Consider the following 22,489-nt stretch of genomic DNA (forward strand, 5'->3'; position numbering starts at 1 on the left):
ACCCTCCCCAACTCCACAGCTACTCCTGGGCCTCTGCAAGCAGGCCAGACCTCATGCCACCGAGCCTCCCCTGGCTGTGATGCCGGCCGGGAGGTTCCCTGCACAGGAACGCCACCTGGACTGGGTGCACGGCTTCCCTTTGTGGGGAGGGTTGCCCTCTAGGATGCTGATCTGTCCCTGAAGGCACACACCCCTCAGTAGGCTATTTGCGTATATCCCTTCTGTGTCCCGGGCAATGCGAGACCTAGGTGCACGGGATCTGGTCTGCAGGTCTGACCTCTGGATCCCGGAGTTCAAAATATATCCCCACCAAGGAGAGGAGTGCCCGTCCCAATTCACCCACGGGGAGCCCAAGCTGGGTCTATGTCTCTTAGCCTCAGGGGTCTCCTGGGCCATCAGCACCTGGAGGGGCTGGCGGGTAGGGAGCTCACCATCTGAGTTCCCCTTAGTTGGCTGTAGGGCCCCAAAAGGGAAGGTCCCGTCCCCTGGAGGTGCCTCCGGCTGGTGGCTATATTATCTCTCTCGGCAGCCATGGATAGGGATGGCGGAGGGGAGAGTGAGGCAATATGGCGCCTGTCGCGCAGCTCGGGTCTGTGCACTGGGAAGTGCCCTGCAGGAGTTGGGAGCCTAGTGCCGCATCCGCTAGTGGCTTACCGCTCACTGGTGGTGCCCGTCTCTGGACTGGTGTCCGCAGGTCTCTCCACCCGCTGGGGAGCCCACCAGGAGTCCGAGATGCAAGGGAGGGGAGAGTTAATCGCTGCACCTACCCTTGCCCCTGGTCTCCCGGCTGCTCTGGAGGTCTCTGCTTCCAGTTCTCCTCCGCAACCTCCTCCGTGGAGTCTCCCGTGGTCTCGGGTACCCCTCCTTCCAACCCTCATCCGATGTGTGCTCGTCTGCTTGCTTCTTTCCTCTAATTTCTGCTAGAATCTGTCTTTTCTGCAGAGGCACTCTGTCTGGCGGTGTTCCTTGTCCACCGTCTTGATAAGATTCTCACACATAGGGCTTTAACCAGGAGCTGAACTCTTCAGTAAAAGCCAGATTTCTTTTATAAATGGACTTTTGGATTAAAAAGACCTTTTCCAGAATGGAATGCTGCATGTTAATATAGAATTTCTATTGCCTTTTCAGGGGGTCCCTAAAGATGAAGTATTAGCAAATCGATTGCTTCATTTCCTAATGAAACATGTCTTTCATCCAAAAAGAGCTGTTTTTAGGCACAACCTTGAAATTATAAAAACCCTTGTTGAATGCTGGAAGGATTGCTTAGCCATCCCTTACAGGTATAAGTTTACTAGTTTTTGCAATATTGTTTAGAAATTTAGAATAAAATGCAGCATGTTGTAAATGGTGATTACAATGAAATTTAATTACTTGAAATGATAAAAGATGAACATAATTTGAAATCTAATTATATGACAGTCTCTATTTTCTCCTGTGTGCTTACATTTCAGGTTAATATTTGAAAAGTTTTCTAGTAAAGATCCTAATTCTAAAGACAATTCAGTAGGGATTCAGTTATTAGGCATCGTGATGGCCAATGACTTGCCTCCCTATGACCCAAAATGTGGTGTAGAAAGTTTCCAGTAAGTATCATATTTTTTGCTTGATTCTTTTTTGATTTAAAGTCTCCTTGAATTGGATTGATAGACTGGAGTGTGGTTCAATTTTGATAAACTTAAGGGCTAGAACCCATGTTAAAAATATTTCTATCTAAATTTAGAAAGTTGGATTTAGAGTCATTTGGGAGAAGAAATATGTCTGGAGTGAATGGGGAATATAGGTTTTTGAAAATGAGTGTAAGTTTTTCATGTTCATGTTGGCAGGTGAGAAGTGTTGGGTATTGTCTTATTTTCTGAACTACTGTTTTCAACACGTACACCTGAAAGTAACATGGGTCGCACAGGCAGCTTCGTCACAGGGTCTCTGACTACAGTGGGGCCTCCAGAACGCTGGCTGTGCTGTCCCTGCACTCACCTGTTCCAGCCCGGCTGTCCCAACTTGGGCAAGGGACAGCAGGTATGACACAGTGAAGAACACCACAGAGGGTGCTTTTGAAGTCAGGTTCGCGCTGTAGCTGCCCCATAGCTTTCTGCCCACCCACCCTGGCCTCCCGTCTCCGGGCCCTCTGTGTTGAACCTGAGACCCATCACACCGTCTCTGGTGCCAGAAACTGTGTGACCTCACAGCTGAGACAGCCAGGGCTTGGCACTCAACAGGAACTCGTTTCCTGTAGACAGGTTACTGGTTTGGTCTTGGGTTTCCGCCCCAAGAACAGCCTTACGGAGTCACCGTGAGGCTGGTGGTTAGATGTGCCACTCCCTGTGCTTCACATAGAATATACACTCTGAGCACAGGCCTTCTCTTCCTCGTCATTTTATTGTCTTTGTCTTGTCTTAGTAGGGGCTTTTGAAAGGGAGTCAGTGCCTCCTACTCTTGGATATCAGCCTTTTCTTTCACTGCAGTTTGTTGTCATGCCTTGCACTATGGGAAACTGACTATGGCAGTTCTGTGCTGTTGGGCGTTGGACCACCCACGCTATTCTGCTTGTAATGTCAGAGCCCTTGAATACAAACTGACATGTGTAGTCCTGTACATAATTTATATTGTTTTATATTTAGATTTTCTTAATTTGTGCTATTAATATGTCAAGAGAGGGAAAATTTTAACTTTTTATGTCAAACAACAGAATGCATTGTTTTAAGCATATTCGTTTTCTGTATTTGTTGTAGATACTTTCAAGCTTTGGTCAATAACATGTCATTTGTAAAATATAAAGAGGTATATGCGGCAGCAGCAGAAGTTCTGGGACTTGTTCTTCAGTATATTACAGAGAGGAAAGACGTGAGTGTGTTGCACAGTTCTAAGTAAACACTTGTCAGCTCTGATTTGTTATGACCCCTGATGCTTACATGTGCTTCCTGTATGCCATTGGGAACAAAGTGGGCATCTGCATTTATTATTTGACTGTTTTCCTACTGTATACCAAATATAGTGCTGAATTTTTTAGAGATGATACAAGATTTTTTAAACACAAGGGAACTTTGTGAACATTTAAAGATTGGCAGTTTGGCGATTGACTTTATTGTAAAAGTTAGGATGAGTATTTAACCAGCTTTTATTCCCATGAACTTGGTCTCAAGATTTCCTTTTGGAGAAAACGAGCCCAACAGGTAGCTGCTGCAGTGAGGGCAGAGTGACCCAGCTGTGAGAGGCATGGGCCCTTCTCGCCTCTCAGTGCCGTGTGCCTGGCCCCTGCGAGGCTCCTGCCGTAGCCTCCCCACCTGCTGGCATTGCAGGCGTGAGCCATGCACCCGGCCTTGCTTGCTTTCTTTGCTTGTTAGTTTCTGAACATTTCGGTTGTGTCATCAGATTGAATACTTTTAATAAAAGGACATATCTGGGCCTGGGATTACACCTGTAATCCTAGCACTTTGGGAGGCTGGGGCAGAAGGATCACTTGAACCCAGGAGTTTGATGTTGCAGTGAGTTATGATCACAGTGCTGCACTAGAGCCCGGGCAATAGGGCAAAACCCCGTCTTAAAAAAAAAAAAACCAAAAACCAAAACTGATATATCAATAGTGTAATACTTAATTAAAATATTCTCCATGGGGTTCAGACCATTGAAATTTGTGGTTTTGTGTTTTCCTTTAAAATAGAATCACATTACAGGTTGAATATCCCTTATCCAAAATGCTTGGTTTCAGATTTTGGACATTTTTGGATTTTGGAGTATTTGCATTATACTTACTGTTTGAGCATCTGTAATCTAAGAATGCAAAATCTGAAATGCTCCAATGAACATTTCCTTTGAGTGTCATGTCAATGCTCTAAGAAGTTTAGATATTGGAACATTTTGAACTTTGGATTTTCAGATTTGCGATGCTCAACCTATAGTAATTTTGTATTGAAAAACTGTGCATCCAATCTTAGTGCCTTTGAAAAGGTTGCCCACTTTCCTTTCCTGGTCTTTGTGAGGAGGAAGATGAGCCATGGATGATAGATGTAAACATTTTCTATCACTTCCTTCCAGTAGACACTACTGAGTACGTCTCTAATTGAACACTTATTCCTGAGGACTTACTTGTTTCTAGGCCCCAGGGACGCAGTGGGAACAGGACAGGCCAAGTCCCCACACTTGGGGAGCTGGTGTTTGGGGAGAGGAGGCAGTCAGATACAGACAAATCTGTAGTGGCAGGTAGTTACTGCTACTGTTACTCCCGGCACTGGAGAGAAAGCCGGACATGGGCAGCCAGACCCCGATGGGGCTGCTATATGGTTAGAGTTGCTTGAAGATTCCATTCTGTGTAAATAGTTTTGACCAGAGACCTGAACATCTTAAAAGGTGTCTTCAACAGTATTTAGTCACTGATTTTAGCTTAACTTCTCAAAGGACTTACTTGTCGTGTGTTGGTGTCAGAAGGAAATGCTGATCTTCTTCATTGACCCTACATCTGATGTAAGCCAGGTGCCCTGGTGCTCATGGCGCAGAGCACAGCAATGTGGTCTTGAGCACTCACTGGATGTAGGACCTCAGGGACCAGGAGCCAGGCATGCAGTGTCAGTGTGGACAGCGGACATCCCTAGCACCTCTTGTTTTGTCATGTGCTTTGTGAGCCTTGTTGTAGGTGATAACATTGAACACCTTCCTTGAGTTCACTTAAAGATTCAAGATGAACTTTATTTTCAGTGCTTAACATAGGTTTCCACCTTTGTGTATTTGAAAAGAAACTTCATTTTTCAGATACTGGAGGAATCCGTGTGTGACTTGGTTGTAAAACAGTTGAAGCAACATCAGAATGCTATGGAGGACAAGTTTATTATGTGCTTGAACAAAGTGACCAAGAGCTTTCCTCCTCTTGCTGACAGGTAGGGACCTTCGGGCGCATGTTGGGGTGGAGGGTCTGAGGCCCTTCCCTCACCACTGTGCCTCCCCACCCAGGTTCATGAATGCTGTGTTCTTCCTGCTGCCAAAGTTTCATGGAGTGTTGAAGACACTCTGTCTGGAGGTGGTGCTTTGTCGTGCTGAGGAAATGACAGACCTGTACTTCCAGTTAAAGAGCAAGGACTTTGTTCAAATCATGAGACACAGGTGCGTGAACAGCAGCCCACACTCTTGGGTGGGCTCATAAAACATTAATGCCTCTCCTTCAACTGGTGAAGAACCTGTGGGTTTCCATGAAATGCATATTTGTGAAGTTTGAATCTGAGAAGGAAAGGTGAAGAGAGTGTAATAATGGAATGTGTGCTGAGGTGGGCCTGGCGCCCACCCCCCCAAGAACCCTATGGTCCCATCCCTCACCCATGAATAAAGGAGGTGGCCTGCATAATTGCCTCAGGCTCTCTTCAAATTTAAACTGCATGCTTTTGAGGTCTGTACCTGTTTTTCCAGGTAAGAGCCTTCAGTTAGTGTATTCATATTATAATTGTTCCTTTACTTTCAGAATTGCAATATAGTAAATATAAAAGTAAAAGTTAAAGGAGAAAGCTGCTGATGGCTTACATTATTTTATTTCTCTACTCTTTTCTAGTCTTGGTCTATATACATACTTTTACATGGTAATAGATTACTGATAAATGTATAGTGTGCCAATAGCAAAGAATGTATGTCATTGTGTCCTTGTGTCCTTCCGTGACTATTTACAGAGCATCCTCGGTGTAAAGACAGCCAGGCAGGTGCTATAAGGAGCAAAAGACACACCAAACAAGGAGATAGGTGTATGCCTCATTTAGGGCGCAGACTGCACTTCACTTCACTATGTGACACTCCAGGTAGCTCTTGAAAGCATTTTTAAAATCAGAAATTCTTTATATTTTTAGCTTGTTTTGTTCGCCATTATCAGATTTTTTAAAATAAGCTTTTTATTCTGAAATAACTTTATATTTACAGAAAAGTTTAAAGATAGTACACAGAATTCCCATATATACCTCTTCCACAGTTTCCCCATCTTACATAATCTTAATACATTTGTTAAAACTAAGAAATTAACGTTAGTACATTCCTTGAGGCATAGATGTCAGTAAAATAAAAAATAAAAAAAAAAAACACATTAGTACATTCCTATTAACTAAACTAGACTTTATTTCTGTTTCACAAGTTCCCCCAGTGTTCTTTTTCTATTCCAAGATTCATTCCAGGATAGCACATTGAATTAATTTGTTTATTTTTAATAATCTAGCCCACAATAATTATTTTTAAGAATATAATTTTTATATCAGTGTAGTATTATGTATCATAATATTATTCAAATTTTGAAACTACAGAACAGCACAAAGAAGGGAAAAGTTGCCTGTCATAATTTGAAAGTACAATAATAAAAGTGGTTAAATTTATGTGTTTTTGAAAATCTTTCTTATAGAGATGATGAAAGACAAAAAGTATGTTTGGACATAATTTATAAGATGATGCCAAAACTTAAACCAGTAGAACTCCGAGAACTTCTGGGCCCTGTTGTGGAGTTTGTTTCCCACCCTTCTGTAACGTGTAGAGAGCAGATGTACAGTATTCTCATGTGGACACATGACAATTACAGGTAAGCTATACATTGACATTTTATTTTTTCAGGGATCATTTGGGTGCCTTAGCAATCTGGAACATAATAAAGCATTTTTAACCATGTGATTAATAAGTAAATTCATTTTCATATATTCTGTTCTTGTTTTAACTCATTTCACGTGTGTGGGAAATATTTAGAGTGTGAAATTATTGGTTGAGTTAAAAATGTTTTAAGTTTATAAACACCATAAGCTCTGAGGCCCGAGAGGAGGGTATCAGGCCTGCGCACACACACGGACAGGGCTCCTGCTGGGATTTGGGGCATTATAGCTCCATGGGAAAAACTAGCCTTTTTTACTTTGGTTCCAGACAGTGTTACTGGGCTTGAACAAAAGGGCTAGAGGAGAGTATTAATGTTTTGACATTTTGTTATTTTCTCAAACAGAGATCCAGAAAGTCAAACAGATGATGACTCCCAGGAAATATTTAAGTTGGCGAAAGAGGTGCTGATTCAAGGATTGGTGGACGAGAACCCTGGGCTTCAGTACGTGCCCCTCCCGGAGTACCTGGGCGGCGGCAATGAATTGTTAGGGGATCGCTTTCTAGGCTAGCACAGTGTTATTTCTCAGCAGTTTTAGAAATGTATTCACAGTGTTAGCATTTTCTCTGCCTCTTGTATTTTATAATGTTTTGTAAAAATGTATTTTAAATCACATTATGAAGAATAAGACTTCAAAATCTTGATAAGTTACTTTAAAATAAAACTTTTGAAAAAGTGATGTGACAAAGTATTCTTTGCTAGTGCAGTATTTTTAAAGTATTTCAAAATAAAAAGAAAATCTGAGAGAGCTGGGCACAGTGGCGCACACCTGTAATCCCAGCTACTTGGGAGGTTTAATGGGAGGATTGTTTGAGCCGAAGAGTTTGAGACCAGCCTGAGCAACAGAGCGAGATCTTGTTTTCTTTTTTATTTTAAGAAGGAAAAAAAAATCCATAATCTGTTTCCCATGTAACACAAAAAGTAGAGATCAGACTTATATTACTATTGAATGAAGTGCTTGAAACCTTAGAAATCAGAGGAAACCATGTTAATTATAGGTGGAAGTAGGAGAAATGATTGTTATCTTCTATAATGCCTGACCAAAGTCAGTTATATGAGTGTCTTATCAAGTACTAATTATATGGGAAGGGGCATAAACTTTTTATATGATTCTGTGTATCACTTATGTTTCCATTTTGCTACAATTTTAAATTTATTGAGCTTTTAAAATTGTATTTGGATTTCATAAGCATTCATAAATTATAGAGCCTAACCTGGCTTTTAACTAATTTAAGGTTTTGAATACTTTATGGCAGTAATTTTTGGAGTAAACTGTCTTAGCAAGGCAGTGAAGAACTATATGTAATTTCTTAAAGTGTTTTTTCAGTTTCAAAATAGTTTATATTATGTACTTATCATTGAAAACGTCCCAGGGAATAGAGATGAGAGAATAAAATCACTCAGTTTCCCACCTCCTGTTAAATTTTTATACATATTTTAACATTCCCTTCCTTCAGTGTGTCTTTTCATAACTCAGGTTATACTCTCTATACACGTTAGTGGTCGCCCTCTCTGTTAAGCTTTGCGTGTATGAAAAGTAGCCTTCTCCACATGACACCATGTGCAGAACGTTCTTCTTTGTTGGCAGTGTCTAAGCAGTGTGCTTTTCTTCTCTCTGCTTTTCAGATTAATTATTCGAAATTTCTGGAGCCATGAAACTAGGTTACCTTCCAATGCCTTGGACCGACTGTTGGCACTAAATTCTTTATATTCTCCTAAGATAGAAGTGCACTTCTTAAGTTTGGCAACAAATTTTCTGCTTGAAATGACCAGCATGAGCCCAGACTATCCAAACCCCATGTTTGAACATCCTCTGTCAGAATGCGAATTTCAGGTGAAGTGCTTGTCTCTGTAATGATGATGAATATTGTGAGTTTTCTTGTTTGTTAGTTAAATGAGCATTTCTAATAGTGTCCAGCTGGCTGTCCTGCTTTCCTTAGAACACTCACACGTTCCTTCTAAGCATTTGCCTCTGCCTCCCCCACTGGAGGCTAACACTGTTGGCCTCCACTCAGGTTCCTTTCTCAGGAATGCCTGCCCCCCTGTCCTGCCTCCCATACCAGGTGCCTCAGTGTCCCCGGTGGTCTGCATGTGGGCAAGCGCTCACGCCCGTGTTCCCCAAGTCCTCCCAGGACTTGGCACGTGCACGTGCGGAGGAGAGTTGAGCCAGTTGTGTGTGACCCGTTGCAGTTGAGTTGTGGTGCCATTACTGAGGTTGACATCAGCCTTTAGTGCAGAATGTTAAGAAATTGCGTTTTCTCCCACAATAGTAGTTTTTCTAGTTGGTAAATAATTCGTTAAAACTTTTAAATTAGAAAAGGTTCTCCAGCTGCTTTCCACAGAGAAATATGAAATTATGGTACATGTCTGCTGATAGCATCATTGGATTTTAAATAGAAATATTTCAGTATTGCTAAAAAAGGAACGTTTCATTTGAAACTTTCTTATATGCAGGAATATACCATTGATTCTGACTGGCGTTTCCGAAGTACTGTTCTCACTCCGATGTTTGTTGAGACCCAGGCCTCCCAGAGCACTCTCCAGAGCCGAACCCAGGAGGGGCCCTTCTCAGCACGCCAGCCAATGGCAGGGCAGATAAGGGCCACCCAGCAGCAGGGTGATTTCACACCGACACAGACTGCAGGTAGCAGACCTGGACGCCGCCTGCGGGGCACAGGGCACTCTGGCCGGGACAGCCACTCTGTCTGGCGGAAAGGCCTTCTGGAGATGGATGGCTGCGGGACAGTATGGATTTGCTCAATGCCACTGAACTGTGTACTTAATCATAATTGAAATAGTAAATTTTATATTTTGTGTATTTACAATACTTTTTTAAAAAGGAGAAGAGGATTATTTCTGACTAGAAAATCCAGGGCAAGTTTTAGTGCATATATGTTTTTGTTTTTGTACAGAAAAATCTAATGCAGCAAATTTAAAACATCTCAAAAGCAAAGTAGAGCTAAACCAAATTCATTTGCTGTGTTTACAGTTTATTAAACTGTTCTTTCTCAAATGGTCTGTTTCCTTTGATCAGCGAAGTACAAATTATAAAACAAAATATCTTAATCTTTTTATGTAAACATTTGAATGTTTTTCCTTTATGTAAAGTTTTTCACATTTTGTTGGTTCTGGAATTGGAACTAATTTGAATAATCACAATGGAAATTCTGTGACACTAACTAATATTAGAAATTAGGGGCTCTTGGTACCTTTCAATAGATACAAAGTATTATTCCTGTGCTGGGAGCAGGTGGCTTGTTTCTTACTTTGTAGTGGGGACACCCTGCCTCAGGCCACACCCTGGGGACCTGACAGAGACCCAGCCAGGGTCCCAGGTGAGCATGCTGAGGGTCAAGATCAAGGTGCTGCCAGTGAGTCCCAGCAGGTGTATTAAAGCTGCCCTGTGTGCGGCACTGAGCGCAGTAACTGCTCTGATTCTGTGTGTTGCAGATGGACGAAGCTCATTTAACTGGCTGACAGCGAGCAGCATTGACCCGATAGTGGATTACACGATCTCCTCGTCTGATTCCTTGTCTTCCTCCCTGCTGTTTGCCCACAAGAGGAGTGAGAAGTCACAGCGAGCACCCTTGAAGTCAGTGGGACCTGATTTTGGGAAAAAAAGACTGGGCCTTCCAGGGGATGAGGTGGATAACAAAGTGAAAGGTCAGTAAGGTGCCGAAACATGCTTAAAATAACCTATCCTCCATATTAACACAGAGGCTCAGGTCAGGACAGCACATTGCTGACTGTATCCATGTTTCCTTGTAACCTGTAATTAAGCTTGTTAAAATATAATTCAGTAAATGTTGTCTGGGCACTTACCATACTGAAAAGATTGTTTTTTAGAAGTTCTAGAAAAACTGTAGAATAAGCTGGACTCAGTCCATTCTTTTGGTGACTCTCTGGGGTGGGTAAGGCCACAAACTGGTGATCATAGATGAGGTAGGTTCGTCAATGGGGTCTCAAAGGTGAGAGAGTTAACTCAGGCAGGTGGAGTGGAGAGAGCCTCAGGAGAGACTTGATAAGGGAGCCTTTGAGAGGAGCTCACCTTCCAGGGGATGTGGGAAGGGAAAGGATGAAGCAGACAGAGAAGTAGAGGAATGGGGTGGGAGAGAACGTTCACTGGGAGCTGGCTGCGGGCCAGGGCGCTGTGGACCCTGCGTAGTCCAGGCACACAGTGCTCTGGGACGCATTGGAGAAAGAGTGCTAAGAGGACAGGCTTGTGGATGTGGGGGTGTGCTTTGAACTCCAGTGTTAGGAAGCAGCTACATAATGCACCAAGCAGGAGCAGGCACCAGAGCTCTGAATGGCCGTCCCTAAGAGAGGTTCGTCGGGGGTAGTCAGTGGAGTGAGGGGGCCCAGGGGACAGGCGCCCACTGGCAGGCTCGCAGACCCGGCGCCAAGAGGCTGTGGTTGAGGGCAGGCTGGAAGCCAGCTCTTTACAGAAGTGCAGCTCTGGGAGTGAGAGAGAGTGCAGAGGAAGGGCGCACACAGAGCAAAGGTCCCAAGACAAAACCCTGGGGAAGCGCTGACTTAGAAACTTAGATATAAGGAAGTAAAATTAGAAGCAGGTTAAATGCCTTTTTATTTAATCTTAGGAACTAAAACACACAAAATGCTTTACTCCCAACTACTCTTTTTCATACTTTTCAGTTGCAAACCTGTGGCCCATACACAATTCTCCAAATTTAACTGAGAGAGAGAAAGCTGGCCTTCTTTCCACTCTGCCCTGAGTCAAAGGAGTGCCAGTGAGCTCCTCTCCTCCTCTACCCCTCCTCCCTGCCCAGCTGTGTCTCAGGAATCTTTCTTTTACCTCCTTCCCCCTTCATGCCTCTGATGCACCAGGAGTGCAGAGCCCTTGCTCTTGCCTGTGAGCTTGGACTGTCACAGCTCCAAGCTTAAAATGAAGTCCCTAGTGACTCTGGCCTCCCACGGCTGCTCAGCTGTCTCTCCCCGTGCCTGCTCTTCATAAGCCCATGCACACACTGCCTTCCGCAAGTAAGGCTTTCGCTCTGAGCTTCCAAGAATCACTAAAGAGAGGTGTGCATTTGGGGTGATCTACAGTCCAGGTGATTTCTGGCAATTGCTGGTTAACAACTGTAGGCTAGTTGCGCTCTTTATTGATGGAGAGGCAGCTCAGAAGTGAATGAAAGTTGCCGAGGATGGCAACAGTTATTGTCTACAACACAGATTGTTCCACAGTGTTTCCTTGTCTACGTTTTTAGAGTAAAACAAAGTCAGGGATGTTGTCCATAGAATTGGGGGACCATGTGTAGAAATTAAGGAAGGTAAGAGGTGAAACCTAATTTGAAACTATTTTCCTTGAGAGTTTTGTGTATAGATTTGGGGAAAAAAAGCAGTCGTAGAATGAAGTAGGTCAAATGAATACTAATAATTATCTATTTTAATTCATTTAATATATTGAATCTGCCTATGTCCTTTTATAGCTTTAGAATATTTCACGTACTGCCTTCTTTGGGGTATGCATACTTTCTTGCCTAAAGGAGAGCATGTGGAGGTTCATAAAATGTGATGAGTTTATACTTACTATAATACTATTTATTATTAAAAGGAAATACAGTTTAGAAAATTGAAATTGTAGCTTAGTTAAAATATCACTTTACAACCATTATTTTAATTGTTTCCATTTCCTTCAGTTATTTGTATCAGTTACATATGCAGGATGTTTAAAGAGTCAGACACTTCTCGAAAGCTTGCTAGAAGAAATGGCAGCTCTCCATGCACATTTCCCAGATCTCAGAGACAACCGCGGGCAACCCCTTTAGCTGAGTTTGTGTATTGGCTTCCATGTCTCCAAATAGTGTTTTTACATAGCTACTGTTTCGTCCTCAGGACTAGTCGTTGTCTTTTGGCTTTGCACTGCAGACATTTGCGGGTCTGGCCTTCTCCTTCCCTGCGTGTCACACGTGTGCACACATGCACACGCGGTTCATTCTACTGTACCTCATCCTCCTGCTTAGTTATGATTTTATCAGTGCTCAGTATTTCTTATTCTGACTATGTAATATTATCTATGATTAAGCCATGAGCTAGTTCTAGTTCTCATGTGATTATTTTTCCTTTCTTGTATAATATTTCTTCCTGGATATCAATAATTGCTTTGGCTTATATGTCTAGATTTCTATATATTTATCAGCAAATTCCCCCCGAGTTGTGCAGTTGTCTTTTACTATGTCCCAATATTGATGTTTTGTCCTCTTAAAGAGATCCCTCCTGGAGCCTCCGGGTGCTTGCCCAAGGTCTCTGCTCAGCTGTCATCTAGGGACCCCTTCCTTATCCTCCTCAGCCTCAGGTCTGCTCCCCTGCCTTGGTTGGCTTCCCCTTCTCTGGGGGAAGCCCTTCCTCAGTGGCGTGCTGAGGAAAGGCGCCATACGCAGTGAGCTTCCCTCGAGGTCCTGGTGCCGTCACGCTGCTGTAGAGGCTCGCAGCCAGAGCTCTGTGTGGCCTCCCGCAGGGCGCAGGCCAGGGGCCTGGTGGTGTCCTCCCTGCCAGTCCTTGGTGAGGGCCTGGGTCTCTTCTCTGTGGACACTCTTAGCATCTTCACTTTTAAAACAATTTTCTGAAATTTCACAAAATGTCCTTTGGTGCAGGTCTATTTCAATCTATTTTTCTGAGCATAATGTGGGCCCTTTCCGACTGCTGCCTCACGTGTTCTGGTTCTGAAATAGCATTGTGGGTGCTGCTGTTGATTTCTTCACCTCAGTTTTTTCTCTTTTCTCTTTTTTGGAATCCTGGCACTTGGGTATCCTTTCCGCATTATTTCCTCTAATTTTCTTACTTTATCTTGGCCTCTTATTTTCTAGGGAATCTGTTCAACCTTATCTTTCAGCCCTTCCTTATATTTTTAATTTCCATGAGCCTTCTTTTTTTGTTCCCTGAACATTTGTTCTTGGTTCAGCTGTAATATCTACTCATACTTTTCTAATAAATGACAATTTTTTGAAAATTTTCCCTGCATGGTCTGCTTTTAACAGTTGCTCTTTCCTTGTTACTTATTTTGGTTTTTGTCTTTCATATTTAAAGATGACATCAAAATGTCTGGTGCCTTTTGCACAGGAATAAGGCAGATTGGGAGTGTGCTGCCTGGAAGCTGGGTAGGGGCAAGATCCTGTATTCTGGTGCACCTGCTGTTGGTTGCCCAGAGGTAGATGCACTCTGGGGGCCCACGGGAGGGGCAGCTGCGGTTCCGGAGTCCTCACTTCACTGTAGGTGCTGTGCCAGCCTTCCTCCTGCACGGCCTGTGTCCCACCCAGGCCCCTGCCGTGGCTGCACTTTCCTCCCTCTCTGGAGGGGCCCGGCCCTGCCGGTTCCCAAGCTTTCGCCCGTTCTCTGCGCTGTGGGTTGGGAGTCAGCTGAGGCAGTATTCCTCTGGTCCTTGCTCTCTATTCCTGGTAGGCTTATGTCTCTAAGGAAACACTAGATAAAAATTTTAAAGTGGCGCTAAGCACCCTCACTTTCACTTTAGGGGATTTGGGGAAGGAAGCAGGGCACATGTGCCTGTCTCATGGGCCATCTGTAACCAAATCTGCTTTGTGTTCTTCAGGCTCAGACAGTCGGGCAGAAATACTGAGGTTACGTAGACGATTTTTAAAGGACCGAGAAAAACTCAGTTTGATTTATGTCAGAAAAGGTCTTGCTGAACAACAACGAGAGAAGGTTTGTATCTTTTTCAAGAATTGGATTGGTCAGAAATATCTGTTTTATATCACAGATATATACTAAGGAAATAAGCTTCCTGTCAGATATTGGTTCCAGTGTTCTACAAACCAGAATTACAGAACAGCACTGTGTGAGTCAAGGTTGCTCATGGACTGTCCCCCCTCTGCCCCCCTGGGTGATGGGAATCTCAGAAAGAGGTGTGAGGGTATCCCCCGACTCTGTTCTGCCTGGCTCACAGGACTGCGGGCGCCGTCTCTGCCTCTGGTCCCTGCTTCTCACCAACGCCCAGCCCTGTTCTCTGTGCAGACTGGCTTTCTCTGAGGGTGGGAACATGAGCCTCGGTCATCGTGGATCCTGCAGCTTACGACCTGAACCAGTAGAGAGGGACTGGCCCGGCTCCCCCCTCAAGGCCAGAGCCCTGGGGAGGGATTCCCTGGGCACCTTGGGTCAGGAGTCACTGTGGACCGATGAACTGTGCTGGGAGGGTGAGCCAGGGGACAAGGAGGGGTCACCAGCCTGGAAGAAGGGGTGGCAGGGCTGGTCTGACACCCAGAGCCCTCCACTGAAAGCCTTGAATGGAGACGCAAGTATGGCATGACCTGATAGTTACACATTTCTCCACATGTGGAAATCAGGACAGAATTTGTTTAGTCATAGTTTTGATTTTAATTATAAATCAGTAACTGTGATAAAATTTTCAGGAAAGATAGGATAGGTTATAAATAAAAGTGCTGTAGTTATTTTAGTTCTCATTGTTCTAGTTCAGTTTAGATCTTCAGCCATTTACTTTCCAAATCTGAGTATGAAATGGTTGAATGGTTCCATTGTATTTTCTGTGGGAAGAAAATGTACTTTTCATCTTCCTCTTATCTCTGCAACTAAAACTATTTGTTTGAAGACTAGAGGGTGTGTGCAGGACCCTCACTGGCCCCCACACCTGGGGGTATTCTTCTTGGCACCCTCAGAGGAATGGCTCTGGGCTCCTGATTAACCCCGAAACCCATGGAGCGTGGCATGCCTGAGGAAGTGCGGCATCTGGTCAGCAGAGGAAGAGAAGACCAGGGCTGCGGGACAGAAATCGCAGGGAGGTGCTTTGGCTTGGTGTGAGGGAGGGCTTGGTACTGCTCGGTAAGTGTGGAGCAGCCGCCATAGAAACCAGGGCTGCCCTTGGACACAGGCGTTCCGGTTGCTCTGCTGACCAGGGATTGGTGGCCGTCTATTGTTGAACACATCTCTGGGGCACTATGCTCGCTGCCCGGCGCTGTGCCGGGTCCAGGCGGTGTCGCGGCGAGCAGAAGGCAAGCCCCGTTTGGAGCCGGTCCAGTGAGCCTCACAGACAGGCAGGCTGAGCTTGTAGGCCGTGTTGGAGCAAACCCAGGGGCGAGCACGTCTGAGGAGGGCCTGTGCTGGGGTTGTAGTGAAGGCCCCTCTGAGCGGTGACACCCAAGGGGGACCAAGTGGGGGACGGAGCTGAGAGAGGCCTCGGGCAGAGGCCCATAGGTGCCTGCGCCCTGCATTTTGTCGGGGAGTTCGGGGCAGTGGCAGCTCTTCGATCTGTGTTTTTAAATAAAATGTTTTGATTTTATGAATATTTGGATTACTTTGTAATGAATATTAAAGTAGCCCTTGCTCTCTTTATGTGCCATAGTATTAATGTTTTATTTTGGATTTATCGTCTACCATGGACTGGTAAAGCAGAGCTCGAAAGGACTGTGAATACTCGTTGTCATCACTTTGCCTTTATGTGAAAGACGGGTCTTGATACCGTATCTCGTGCACGACTGCCTTTCTTCAGTGGATTCTAATCTTGCTTCTTCGGTTCTGGTGGTTGCAGGAGATGAAGAGTGAGATAAAAATGAAGCAGGACGCCCAGGTCATCCTGTACAGGAGCTACCGGCACGGAGACCTTCCTGACATTCAGATCAAGCACAGCAGCCTCATCACCCCCTTGCAGGCCGTGGCCCAGGTCTGTCCTTACCACTCTGTTTTCTGTTGACACTTGACAGCCTCTGTTTACCATTTGGGGCCTGCTGTGTGCCAGGGAGCATGGCTGAGGCTGGGCTGTGTCATAGAGAGGTGTCGATTTGTCCCCAGCAGTAGACTTGGTATGAAGTCCTGGCTCTGCCATTTCCTAGTTCTGTGTCTTCTCTCCACATAGTGAGCCTCTGACTAGAGCTATCTAGAATCTGGCCCTAAAACTGGGTGTCAATGTCATGTCCATGAATGCTCGGAGCCACAGGTCTCCATCTATAAAATCGAGCATAAAGTCTGTTTTTCTTAACCAGTAATGTTTGTCAGAATGAAATAATGTGAAAAATATTACTTTAAGCTTTAAAGTGCTAAGCCACTCGTATCATTGCTTATACAAAATCCTTTTGGGGGGGCATGGGAGAAGTATCAGTTTATCAGTGAGATCAGTATTCCTTCTCTGGCTATTGGCTCAATGACAGAAACTGGAAATATTTTTTTATGTCTTAGGACGCAAAAGAAAATGTCAAGAGTGAATGAAATTTTCTAGCTGAGTCCTTTGACAAAAACAGGATATTTATCCCCCAAAGGCCTGCTTAAGATCCCTTTGACTTTTATTGAAATAATAATTTAAAAAATGCAAAAAAAGTATTGTAATATATAGAACATTATGCTTGGTACTGAAATATAATACCGTATATTTTGTTGTACTTCAGTATTCAATGCTTTATTGATTTTAGTAACAGATTACATCTGTGTGGCTTTTTACTGTTTTTTTAAGCTTTTTAAGTTTTTTATTTAATCTAAATAATTATAGATTGACAGGAATAGTAGTACTATTTTGTAAAAATGGTAGATAATCCATGCACCCCTCCCCCGGCTTCCCCTAGCGGTGACATCTTGTGTAACTGTAATCCCGTGTTAAGTTTTTGGTCAGCTTCGTCACCTCCCCTGTGTTCAACCCACATGTAGATCCAGGGATCACCACAGCAGAGCCCTAGTTATCATGAAAGGCATTCACATTCTCGAATCAGATCCTCCCAGTGATCTGGGGCATTGAGGTAGTTATTAGAGCTGTTTATAGATGAATTGAAGGTTAGCAAAGCTTGAATCAGACAGTGTGAGCCATAGGTCTCGCTGGGCTGCAACAGGGATGAGACTCTGTTGTTCTACACTTTGCTGCTGCCCAGCTGCTAGCACCTGTGTCACTGTCTCTGTAGTGTTGTCAACGCTGCTCTCTAGCATACCGTGTCCATGCTAGGGAGAGCTGTGGCCTGAGACTGGGGAGAGATCTGTGTCCGAGTCGGGACTTCTTGTTTGTGCTTGGAAAAAGTAAAGATGGCTCAGTATTGTTTGTAAAATGTTGACTGTACATTGTTTCTGTTCTTTAAGGAAGAATGTGTTGCCTTACATTTCTCAAATTGTAGTAGTTTATTTATTCAACAAATGCTCATTCATGGAGTGTCTCCTGTATGCCAGGAATGTTCTAAGCACTGGGGTACAGTGGTGGACATGACAGTGTGCCTCCTCTGCCTTCCTGGGGTGGCCATTCTTCCTTAAGGGAAAAGAATTCAAGGGAGCTTGGGAACTAGTTATCAGGGGATGCCTCCAGCAGCAGCCGCAGAAGCCTACTGCTGAAGATGTTCTGTATCTCAGTTACCACTGCAGTTTTCTTAACTGAGCGAGCATAAGTGAAGGAGTTTGTACGTAGCACTCAGGAACCAGTGGGTTGCAGACATGGAAGCCTCTCCACCACCTGTTACATGAAGACAGCAGGTTACCAAACAACACATACCATCAGTAAAAGACCAACACGGGCCAGTGACCATCTCTGTGGAGTGTTATTATGGGTGATATTTATTTTCTTCTTTTTTCCTAATGTGTCTTTTCTGAAGTTTTATATAGTGCCCACTATAGCTTTTTATAACAAAGGACAAGTCAGTCTTTTAATATTCGAGCACACTTGCCTTCATTTAACAAATGCAGATACTGAATGCCAGGAAGTGCTCTTGGCATTTGTGATGCAGGCAGGAATAAAGGGTGACGGCCCCGTGGCCGAGGAGTGAGCGATGGGGGAGCTGATGTGCCAGGTGGAACTGAAACTCGGAAACGGCCGCTGATGGGCTCCACAGTTTAAATGGGCAGGATGGTAGGACTTTAAAAATTAAAACTGGCATTTTATTCAAGCTCACAGTTATTTCAGCTTTACTCTGATGCTGACACAGGGGTAATACCTAGAAATCTGATCTTTCTTTAAGATCTTTTCTGGCACTGCACCATGTGCTGGACATGTGCCATCTCGGCTCTTCTTCGCCACGCCACAACCCTTCTGGTTGCCCCATTTTAAAGATGAGGCATCGGAGACCCAGACTCAACTCAGAAAAGAAGCTGTGTGGTTATGTACTGATTAAGCTAGCTTTTAAATTCATCTTTCTGGGTCGAAAGGCTATACCTCCATAACATATATTAGATATATTTGGTTAAATTCCATATACTCCCCTTTTCAATCAATGCCTGCTAAAACTTCCTGAATAGATTTGAGATGTGCGATAGATGTGTTTACAACAGTTTGTATTTTCAAAGAAAGCTCTGAAAGTATTGATAAATTGTAGCATTTTCACTTCAAATGCTAATTTGTTTTTGTTTTAAATTTCTTACAGAGAGACCCATTAATTGCAAAACAGCTCTTCAGTGGCTTGTTCTCTGGAATTTTGAAAGAGATGGACAAATTTAAGATGGCATCTGAAAAAAACAGTATCACTCAAAAGTTGCTGCAAGACTTCAGTCATTTTCTTAATACCACTTTCTCTTTTTTTCCACCTTTTGTCTCTTGTATCCAGGTAAAAGTCTGCACAAATTTCATAAAGTATGCATTATTTCACTTTGCCTCACATGACTCTGGTATCATCACTGATTACAGTAAGGTGTCTAATAGCGTGATGTATTCTTTGGGTTTTCCCTTCCCAAATGGGGAGATGGAATTTATTTTTTACCAAAAAAACCTTGTATATTTTGTAATAAGCCAGTCCATTCAGAGTTTGGATTAAAGCTGGCATTTTGCTTAGTTATTTTTTTCTTATGTAGTATTTTGCCCAACTCTCTCCTGCCTCCTGACTGCTCTTGAGAGATACTGAGTGAGCACAGGCCTGGTTTTGTTCTATCTGGTGGGGCCACAGCAGGGAAGAGGCAGAAATCCCTGTCATTCCAGAACTTATATTCTAGACAGGCGACAGGCAATCCATGGGCAAATATGGAAGGGAGCATTGGTAAGTGTATAGTACTTGAGCAGGAGGGAAGTAGTAACACGGTGCAGGGTAGCAATGAAGCAGGGAAGTGATGCCTCTGTCGGGGTGGGCTGTATGTGTCCTTACAGATACATAGATGCAGCAGTAAGTCTTTTCTGGGCTACATGGTCTGAACAGAGAACACCAAGTGGAGGTGTACATTTGGTGACTGCTTAAATATACCTAATGGGAGATTATTTTTCATGTAAGAAGCATTTTCTGTGCCATTCAAAACATGGATAATTAGAAGTTCCTTAGTAGAAAATCTTTTTGATTCATTTTAGTATTTTTGTATCTATTAACCTCCCTGAAGTAATTACTAAATTATATTCTTCAATATAATGTAGCAATACTAGTATTAGTTTACAAACTAATTAGGTAATGATTCTCTGAGATGAAGTACATACGTAGTTTTTCTGTTTTGTTCTTTTTGATGTAGCATGAAACTGTTAGTATAGATTTTTTCTAGATATTAGCTCTGTTTTTGTTGGTTTACAATTCACAAGTAGAATTCCTTCATTTTGTTTTCTCCCAGCCACCCTAAAGATAAAAGGGTTTGAGTAATTGTATTGAGTCAGCCAGTATTCTCTTCCCATGTCACATAGTGCCTTCGGCCCAGCATTTACATGGGTTCTTGTTTAAGCAAGGATTACTGAACTAAAAGTTCATAGAAGTAAAAGTTTATCTTTTGCTTAGCAAATCATTGTTTATAAAGTAAAATGATATTATAAATAGGATTGAACAGAACAGTCAATCTTCTTAAAAATAAACTTATACACACAGGTACATATGAAAGAATGATATCCTAATAGTAGTCATTTATTCATTAAGAGCATTTCTTATTAGACTTCCATTGGGCACATGGGATAAATAAATCTTAAGCTGCACACAATCAGAGACAGCGCTGTTTACCGTGGGGTCTAAAACCTAGAAGGGCACTTGATAAATATTTATAGAATAGGGAGATTACTTAGAAATTAAAAACATAAAAAAGATACTTTGTATCTTAAAGTGGGCTTCCCTCTCCAAATTAGGGTGGTGGTGGTGCCTCAAAATCTGATATGTCAAGACAGAGCCTTTGCTATCTTATTAGTTGAAATAGATTTTATTTGGGTTTTCTTTCCTGTACCACAAGCTCTTTTTAAGGGTGACAGCCATTTTTGCTTGTTTGATCGCTTTGGAGAATTTGCATTTTTCCGTTAATCCTAAAGTAGAACTTAGGTTGTCTTGGTGGTAGCACAGCCAGTGGTTGATGTGTGGGGAACAGCTTCGCAGGGAGGGAAGGGGCTCATGCAGATGGTGAGGGGCTTGCTTTTCACAAAACCTATGTACAGGTTTGTTTTAATGAAAATGCTGTCACACTATTCATGTTTTTTAAATGTTGATCTGGGGTTTATTTTTCATTACTTTGATGTGCATAGGATTCTCAGAGTTACAAAGTAAAGGTCATTATAAGAATTTCTGAAATCCTCTATTAAAATATTATTGAATTAAGATAGCCACTGAGTGGAAAAAGATGAGGGGGAAAAGGTTACATAGAATAACAGGCAGAAGAATGCACTCACTTTTTGGTGATTGGATGTGAAATTTTTGTGTCTCAGTTGCATTCCTTATCAAGTCAGGCTGAATATTCCTGGAAACTGCAATTATTATTTAGATATATAGAGTATTTATAGAGAGAAATCTGCCTATTTTGCTGGTGTTTTTCTTGCTTTAAATTGATCTCTGGTTTGGACATGTAAAAATAGAAGCCATTTCTTCTTTTGATCAAATTGAATATTGATGGAAAATTTGTTATATTATTACAGAGAGAAACTTTGTGATACTTACGTCAAAACTGTCTTTTATGTTTGGTCAAATTAATTACTCCTTTGTGAAGATGTGGTCCAAGTACCACAGGCTCAGCAGCTGCATGTGTTTTGGTTTCACAGGAGATCAGTTGCCAGCACGCAGCCTTGCTGAACCTCGACCCGGCCACGGCCAGTGCCAGTTGCCTGGCCAGTCTGCAGCAGCCCGTGGGCATCCGCCTTCTGGAGGAGGCTCTGCTGCACCTGCTGCCTGCAGAGCCGCCCGCCAAGCGCATCCGAGGGAAGACCCAACACCCTCCTGACATCGGCAGATGGATGGAGCTGGCTAAGTAAGCTCGTGATTGGGCACTCTCAGGGGCACAGTGAATTTGAATACAGAAAAAACTTGCCTTCCTTTTGGCAGAAAATGAACCAATAAAGTTGAGAGTAAAACTTATGTGAAATGTTTAAAAAAATCTTTCAGTCTGAGTACCATTCTATGAAGTCAAGAATATTTGCCATAACAAGGTATGTCATGCGCAAGGAAAGAAAACATTAATTAAATCTGTTGATTTCTTTTAGCATACAACCTTTTGGACTTCGTATTATCTACCACGTATAGTTTCCTATAAAGTGTGGCTATACATTATAGTTCCTAATATTTCATGTTTTTTCCTGTTTTGCAAACTAAATAGAAGATCAGTTAGTATTTTCAGCTCACTCAAAATTTTAGAAACAGTTTAATCCAGTTACTTTGATTATTTGGGGAAAAGAAATTCCTTCTTGTAGTTAGGTCATTTTGCATCATGTCTGACTCTTCCCCTACCTATGGTTTTATCACATGAAATTCACCAGGACCTGATTATGATAAGAATGTTAGATTGAGGCTGAAATTTAACTTGAACTTCTGTTTTGTAGTGCTGACTTTTAGAGCATTAGGTTATAGGAAAAAAGGTAATAAAAGTAAGGTTGGGGCTCCTTGCGCTTTCTGCTGATTTGTACTTAGTTTGTTAGTGCACACATTTCTTTTTTTTTTTCCTTGAGACACAGTCTCACTTTGTTGCCTAGGCTGGAGTGATGCAGTGGCATCATCATAGCTCACTGCGGCCTACAACTCCTGGGCTCAAGTGATCTTCCTGCCTCAGCCTTCCAGGTAGCTGGGACTATAGGTGTGT

At 43.0% G+C, this 22,489-nt stretch overlaps 1 protein-coding gene across 4 annotated transcripts in view; it reads left to right on the forward strand.

The window, feature by feature from the left end:
- Positions 1-22,489, forward strand: part of PRKDC (protein kinase, DNA-activated, catalytic subunit) — a 159,173-nt gene that overhangs the window by 92,725 nt on the left and 43,959 nt on the right. For all 4 annotated transcript variants that reach the window (XM_012790025.2, XM_012790027.2, XM_076005322.1 and 1 more), the window contains 14 exons: positions 1,129-1,280; positions 1,452-1,583; positions 2,730-2,841; positions 4,744-4,868; positions 4,942-5,091; positions 6,359-6,532; positions 6,941-7,039; positions 8,222-8,429; positions 9,050-9,239; positions 10,046-10,258; positions 14,160-14,272; positions 16,110-16,241; positions 18,904-19,083; positions 21,459-21,664. In XM_012790025.2, the coding sequence (XP_012645479.2) occupies positions 1,129-1,280; positions 1,452-1,583; positions 2,730-2,841; positions 4,744-4,868; positions 4,942-5,091; positions 6,359-6,532; positions 6,941-7,039; positions 8,222-8,429; positions 9,050-9,239; positions 10,046-10,258; positions 14,160-14,272; positions 16,110-16,241; positions 18,904-19,083; positions 21,459-21,664 (2,186 nt within the window). The remainder of the gene's footprint in view (positions 1-1,128; positions 1,281-1,451; positions 1,584-2,729; positions 2,842-4,743; positions 4,869-4,941; positions 5,092-6,358; positions 6,533-6,940; positions 7,040-8,221; positions 8,430-9,049; positions 9,240-10,045; positions 10,259-14,159; positions 14,273-16,109; positions 16,242-18,903; positions 19,084-21,458; positions 21,665-22,489) is intronic.

The sequence above is a fragment of the Microcebus murinus genome, chromosome 7 (genome assembly GCF_040939455.1).
Source record: "Microcebus murinus isolate Inina chromosome 7, M.murinus_Inina_mat1.0, whole genome shotgun sequence".
In the NCBI taxonomy this organism is placed as follows: domain Eukaryota; kingdom Metazoa; phylum Chordata; class Mammalia; order Primates; family Cheirogaleidae; genus Microcebus; species Microcebus murinus.